The sequence below is a fragment of the Acomys minous genome (assembly GCF_964271855.1).
Source record: "Acomys minous genome assembly, chromosome: 2".
Lineage (NCBI taxonomy): Eukaryota > Metazoa > Chordata > Mammalia > Rodentia > Muridae > Acomys > Acomys minous.
In genome coordinates, this window is record NC_140484.1 from 54,465,410 (window position 1) to 54,472,645 (window position 7,236).

General features: G+C 56.1%; 1 protein-coding gene across 1 annotated transcript; it reads right to left on the reverse strand.

The window, feature by feature from the left end:
* Positions 1 to 857: 857 nt before the first annotated feature.
* Positions 858 to 6,654, reverse strand: FGF3 (fibroblast growth factor 3; the record flags this gene model as incomplete). Its single annotated transcript, XM_084766134.1, has 3 exons — positions 858 to 1,271; positions 4,489 to 4,592; positions 6,435 to 6,654. The coding sequence occupies 3 exons, from the start codon at positions 6,652 to 6,654 to the stop codon at positions 858 to 860; spliced, it is 738 nt and encodes a 245-aa protein (XP_084622260.1).
* Between the last annotated feature and the right edge of the window lie 582 nt (positions 6,655 to 7,236).

Below are 7,236 nucleotides of genomic sequence, written 5' to 3' on the forward strand. Positions count from 1 at the left end.
CTCAGTCTGCCCTCATCACTATGCCTTCCTTTCACCGTGTGCCTTCGGACTTCGAGTCAAAGCAAATACCTTCTTCTTTATGATGCTTCTTGTCAGCTGTTTGGTCACATCAATGAGGAAATTAACATGGGGGAGGGGCGGTCTAAAACAGAGCAGACCTCTTTTCTTCTCTAGATCCACACAGTCTATACACTTGGGAATACCTTTCACACAGACAGACAGATAGACAGACAGACATAGATAGACAGGAGGAGAGAGAGGGAGGGGAATTGGAAGTCAAAAGTTAACAGTCAAAATTGACTGTGTGCATGCCTCATACACACACACCCTCTCAGGAGTACACCAGCACCCTTCAACACACACTTGTGAATATTTACAGACACTGGGAACTCAGGAACACATGCATGCCCTCTTCCTCAGGACACAGCCTGCCTGACACCTGCAGTGAAGCCTGCAGGCTTTCCCCACCTTGGAGCATCCTAAGCCTGTATCCCATCTGTTAAATAGCAAGACAGAATGACTCATTTAATGTTTGAATCACAGCCCCCTCCAGGGTCCACTGCCTCTGTCTGCCAGGACTGTCTGCCATTGGCTGGGCTCCTGCTGGGGTTTCGGTTACCCCTGCAATGAGAACCCCCTCCCATGTAACCCCACATCCATCTAGAACTTGGAGTCTTCTAGGGTCTTTGACTTGAGGCCCTTAGCAGCTGCCACGTGCTCTTTGAAAGCCACAAAAAGCAAGCAAGTTCTTGGTCCTCCAAGCAGCCATCCCAGAGACAAGCATGGGGAGGCCAGGCCTTCAGGTGGATTCTGGGTGCCTTCTGGGGTTGGTCTCAGAGGGCTATCAGGGTGGCCACTCAGGCAACAGCCAGTCCCCCTGTGTCCAGCTGGGTGCCTGGGGTGGCCCTAGCAGACAAGGGCTCCATCTTGCCATGGTCTTCTGGACTCTGCTTCTTCTGCCTCCGCTGCCTGGGCTGGCCGCCCTCGCCGGAGGCTCGTGGTTGGCCACTCTGCAGCAGCCTTACCATCTCATGGTCCTTGTGGCCTAGCACCCGGGGAAGGAAGAGGGAGGATTTCTGTGTGCGGCGAGTTTTGAAGCCCCTGCGTGGCCGACCCTTGCCATTCACAGACACGTACCAAGGTCTCTGGGCACCAGGTTGCCGTCGAGCCCCTGGCCCGCTGGGCCCCGTGCGGTACAGGCGAGAAGCATATGTATTGTAGCCCAGTTCATGGATCCGCTCCACAAACTCGCACTCTGCATTGTAGTGCTCCTGCGGGACAGAGGCCACAGTCAACAGCCATGGAGGTCATGATGCCAATTGGGACAACACCTCCCAATGCCTCCCTCTCTCCCAAGGCTGCCCGGACCAGCTGTCCACACCTACCAATACAGCCTGCCCATCCTACCTTTTCCAAGACTGTGCCCGGAGCCAAGTGACTTCCCTCCATTAGCCCTCCTATGAGGACAGAGGGCAGTTGCCCTTCTTGTTGTATGCTTGTACTTGGCTCATTGCTTGGTGTATGGTAGATGGACCATGGTGGAGGTGGCTGGCTGGCTGGTGTGTTGGAGGCTGGATAAATGGGTGTGTTGGTGAGTTGGATGGATAGATGGATGGATGTGATGGGTGGGTGATGGATGGGTGGGTGGATGGGTGGATAGATGAGTGTTGGGAGAATGGATGGATGAGTGGGTGGGTGGATGGATGATGGATTGGTGAATAAATGGGTCAGTGGGTGGCTAGGTATGCTGGTAGGTGGGTGGATAGATGGCTGTCTGTCTGTCTGTCTGGGATGGATGGATGACAGGCAATGAATGGACAGGCTGGAGGGCAGAGAAGTTGCCAGCCCAAGGTAGTTGCAGCTCCAAGTGGTAAGGGACGAAGCCTGTGTGACAAGGTGTGGATTCTGGGATTAAGAAGTATGAGGTGAGGCCTCCTCCTGCTTACCACAGGCTGTGTTCGTACACTGACTGTATAGAAAGAGGAGGCAAAGTAACCCCGCCCCATGTACACCCCAGCCTAGGCCCTCCTGCCTGGTCTGTATTGTGAATGGGGAGACATGGGGAAAAAAAAAAAAGAAGTAGGAGGTGAGGGTAAGGTGAGGTGAGGCGAGGTGAGTGTTGAAGACAGCAACTGAAGAAGCATACCTGAGGACTTAGAGATGACTGGACGTGAGGCTAAGAGAGGAGGAGGTACATCGTGTGTAGTGAGAATTTTGGTGTCTTAAAAAACCCAGTTATGTGCAGGGCGTGGTGGTGCACACCTTTAATCCCAGCACTTGAGAGGCAGAGGCAGGCAGATCACTGTGAGTTCGAGGCCAGCCTAGTCTACAAAGAGAGTCCAGGACAGCCAAGATAACATAGAGAAACCCTGTCTCGAAAAACCAAAAAAGAAAAAAAAACCCAAACCCAAAATCAAAACAAACAAACAAACAAACAAAAAAAAAAAACCCCTCCAAAACCCAGTGGGCACAGTGGTGCATGCCTGTAATCCCAGAATTTGAGAGGCAGAGGCAGGCAGATCAATGTGAGTTTGAGGCTAGCCTGGCCTACAAAGCAAATCCAGCACAGCCAAGGCTACACAGAGAAACCCTGTCTCAAACCACCCCCCAAAAAACACAAAAAACCCAAGTTATATTATGTAAACATGTTTTTGTTTTAATACCAGGTATGGGAAATGGGGCTGCTTCAGATTGTCCACAGCAGCTGACTCTACCTCATGAGTGCTCTGGCAGGGGCGTGATTCTGCCAGCTTCAGATAGTTTAATTCTGGGGACTCTAGAGAGGGTATAAAAAGACCAGAGCCCCAGGCCGGGTATGGTGGCGCACACCTGTAATCCCAGTACTCGGGAGGCAGAGGCAGAGGCAGGCGGATCGATGTGAGTTCGAGGCCAGCCTGGTCTACAAAGCGAGTCTAGGACACCCAAGGCTACACAGAGAAACTCTCTCTTGAAAAACAAAACAAACAAACAAAAAACCCAAAACAACAACAAACAAACAAACAAAAAAACCTAGCGCCCCAAGAGAGGAGGCATGGCTGTTCCTCCTGCTGGCTCCTGTCCTGCTGGTTGGTCTGTCAAGTGGTTGAGAAGAAAGAGACAAGAATTGGAGCTATCATAACTAGAGGAAGATTGGGCTTGCCTCAGAGAACTCGAATCAGCAGGAAGAGGAAGTAGCCTATAGAGGTCTACAGCCCATTTCTCCTTTAACCCTCTTTCTCTCCTACCTAGCATTGGGGCATTGAATGGGATTAGGGTGGAATTAGGGTTGGAAGTGGGGTAGAGGTATAAGAACCCAATAAAATAGCTAAACAAATATGCCAATAGTCATGGCACCTGAGAACACGACGGAGACAGGACTGGATGGTGTGCTGAGTGTCAGTGGGGGATGTGTTACATTCTGCCTGCTCTGACAGCAGTGACAGTTCTGGGCAGCTGTGGGGACGCATTGTGGAGTGTCACAAGCCTGTGGAGGCAGCGTGTGGGCAGCCATGCTGGGCAGCCAGCAAGCCTAGGGACAGGCCTGCAGGAAGATGTTTTGGAGGCCAGCTGGCAGCTGAAAGAAGCCGGGGCCTTCTACCCAGGTCTGTCTGCCAGTCTGTGAGACCTTCTCGGATGTATTATCTGGAAAGATGTACTCCAGAGAGCTGAAACCCTAACCTTCCCATCTCCTGCTCCCCTGAAGCCAGGGAAGGGCAGTGGTGCCCCCACCCCTCTTCCCTGTGGGCAGGAAGATATGATGTCATCGAAGAGACCTCACCTGAGAGCTGAGTTTCTAGGGGAGTTCAGGGTCAGCTGTAAAGTCAGCTGAGTTCACTGGAGTGGGAGGGGACATAGGGTCTAAGAGGTGGGGAAATCACCAGCCCAGATCCGTAGCAGCTGGGACCCATCACTCAGCCAAGGGTGTGTTTCCATCACACCTCAGGAGTGTGGAGGCACCTGAGCTCCTGCTGCTCTCCATGAGCCTGCCTCCTCCCCCACAGCACTGGCATGACAAGACAACACTTCGGTCAGTTTTTGATACATGGGTCTTGGGGATCAACTCATGCTGTGCAGCTATTTATTCAGCCCTTTATCACCACCTCCAAGCCAGACAACTGTTGTCTTTCCCACCCCGAGGAGAACCCACCTTCCTCCTTCCATAGATGCAGGGCAGGTTTGCCCAGACCTGCCCTCTCTCAGCTGCCCAGCTAGCTTGGTTATTCACTTCCATGGAGGTCTGGGATCCTGCTCCCTTGCTCTCTTCCTATTTCCACCATTGTGGCTTTCAGAGAAAGAGACTGATTTCAGACAGGTAGGAAGAACACTTTGCTGAGCACCCAAGGTCTGTGTTGGGCGGGCACTCAGAAGCCCAGGAAACTAGACTAGCTTCACTGTGGCACGACCTGGCGCCAAGCACTCTACCCTGCTTTTATTCTCTCTGTCTCCCAACCAGATGCTCAAGCCAGATGGCTATTCCATCAGCACCTGGCCACTCGTGATGGGACTCACCGAAGCATACAGCCGTCCTCTCTTGTTCATGGCCAGGTACCGACCAGAGAAGAGCCCTTTGATAGCCACCACACCCACTTCCACAGCAGTAATTTCCAGGATGCCTAGAAAGAATCAGGAAGGGTCCATCAGCTTCTCTACCTAAACAGACCCTCTGCTTGAGCAAGCCCCGCCCCCCCCCCCCCATCCCCAAGGCTTTGGAAACAGGGGCAGGAGAATAGCAGTGACCAGCAGGTGGGGTCCTGGTGGGAAGAAAGAAGTGGGCATGTGGTGAAGAAGGGGACACACTGCTACTGTGCCCAAGACATTAATCCTAACCTCCAGAGAAGACAGGATGTGAGTGTTCTGCCCCTGCCATGCACCTTGGGTGCAACCTGGGCAAGTCGACCCAGACCTGTATTTGGTGCAATTTATGAACGGCTCAGGCTAGCAAGCAAAGGCTGAGGACAAGTAACTTGTCCAAAGCCACACATAATGGTTTGGGGATCCAACCACGGGGCAGATGGAGCCCCAGAAGCCCTAGAAAAGGAGGTGGCTGAGACTCCTAGGAAAGCCAGTGCTTAGCACCGCCCAGTCAGTGTGCCAACCCCACTGGCAGGCAAGGGATCCAAAGATGGGTGCTTAAAGGTAGTCTGCGGCAGAAGGGCCTGGGTGTCTAGAAAGGTGACAGGGCTCCCCCAGGCCCGCGGAGAGGTACTAAAGTTAACGGTCCCTCAGTGCAGATGGCACAGTAGCTGCCAAAACTGACCACCAGGGTTTGATTTTGGGACCCACATGGTGGAAGTAGAGGACGGACTCCAGCAGTGGTCAAATGATTTACACACACACACACACACACACACACACACACACACACACACACACCGCGGCACACAAAATAAAATGCAAAGCCAACGAACCAGCTTCCACCAGCACCTTGCTGTGGACAGTAATAGTGCTTTTGGGAGGTGAGGGAAGGGAGAGAAGGCGAATGCCCCTGGAATACTAGGTCGAGGACTCACACCCTTTCCAGAAAGAGCGTCTCTGGAGTCCACCTGGGACGCAGCATGGTCCGGCTAGCTCGGGCCAATTGAGGTTCTGCCCTAGCCACCTTCTGGAGCGGTGCAGGATGCGGCCTCTAGAGCTGGCGCCAGAAGAGCACCCGCCTAGGTGTCCACAGGGGTGGCAGCGAAGGTGCCCTTCCTCTGCATCTGGGACCGCCCAGGACCGGGCTACCGGGGAGGAGGTGCGCAAGAGGAGCCCCACGCCCCAGGCCCGACTGGGGCTGATCCCCAGGACGCCCCCGCGGGGCTGCGGCTTTGCAGGAGGAAGCTGCGGTTCCCGCCGCCGCCCGCGCCCCCCTCTCAGTTTCCTGAGCCCCGGGCGCGGTGAGCTCTGCGCGGCCTCCCTCCCACGCGGCGCGCAACTCTCTCGGCCGAGTTCGGCTAGGGTGTTTAGTACCCACGGAGCCAAACCGTGCAGTGCTCAGGAGCCAGCGCTGGGTATGATTGGGCCCCGGGCCATGGGTGCGAGCCAGCTGAATCTAACACACGCGGGGACTCCCGTCTGGCCTGTCACGCTCTCTTGCAGGGCGCAGGACGAGGGACAAGCTCGTCGCCAGACGCCGCGTCGTAGAAACCGAGCTCTGCTAGGGGAGTGTCCTCGGCGGATCGGCTGAGAGCAAGGTCGGAAGGGACTGGCCATGCGCCCCGGGGTCGTCAAAACAATAAAGAGGGCGATAAATCCTTGTCCAACCGCTTTTCACTGAGAAATACAAACGTGTCAGAACCGAGGTCACCTCCCGCGCAGCCCCTGGGAGAGCAGGACGGGCGGGGCAGCTCGCTGAGATTGGTAGCTGAGACCGCTGCACTGTCTTCATACCGAGCTTAGCTCTGCTCCCACCCGGGACCCGGCGATGGGGGACTGAACTTACGGGTCCCTCCCCCTCCCCTTGATCGGACACTCACTGTAGGCGCTGTTCTCAAGGCTGCCGTTCACGCGGCCGCTCGGGTGTAGCTGGAGGTGGTACTTGGTAGCGCAGTAGAGCTTGCGGCGCCGGGGCGCCCCGCCGAGGTGCTCGTAGACGCCGCCACGGCCGCCCGCATCGCGCCGCAGCCGGGTTCCGGGCCCGGTCGCGGGCCAGCCGGGTTCCAGCAAGCTGAGCAGTAGAAGCCAGATCAGGCCCATCCCGGCATCGCGCCCGCCCGTAGCGGCAGCAGCGCCAGCGCGGGGCTCACGAAGGCGCGGCACTGGGAGCACCCGCCCGCGCGCCAGGCCGTGTGGACTGAGGCTGGGAGGGGAAGAGAGGGAGAAGGGGGACAGGGAAGAGGTGGGGGACAGGGGAGGGAGGAAGAGGAGGGGAGACTGGGAGAAATGGAGAGAGAGGTGGGGATGTAGAAAGGGACCAGTGGAGAGGGGGAGAGAGAGAGGTAAAGAAGGGTGGATGGACAGAAGATAAGAAAGATGAGAGGGAGACGGAGAGAGAAGACTTTGAATTTTCACCCAGGAATGGGGGTAGTGTTCCCTTGCCTCACACAGTTCTGAAGAAAGGGCGCTCGGCAACAAAAGGCGGCCGTGGTCCCCGGCAGGGGTGCAGGGCTCAGGCCAGGCGTCGCCTGCGCACAGCGCCCAGGCTAGCGCCGTCGGGCAGCCGCTACTCCACCGCGCGCCCTGAGCCCCCTCCCGCCTCTGAAAGGTCCCCGCCCCGCCCCCGCCCCCAGACCAATTATGCCTCGGAAAATTATAGAGCGAGGCCTAAAGGCAGCCGCC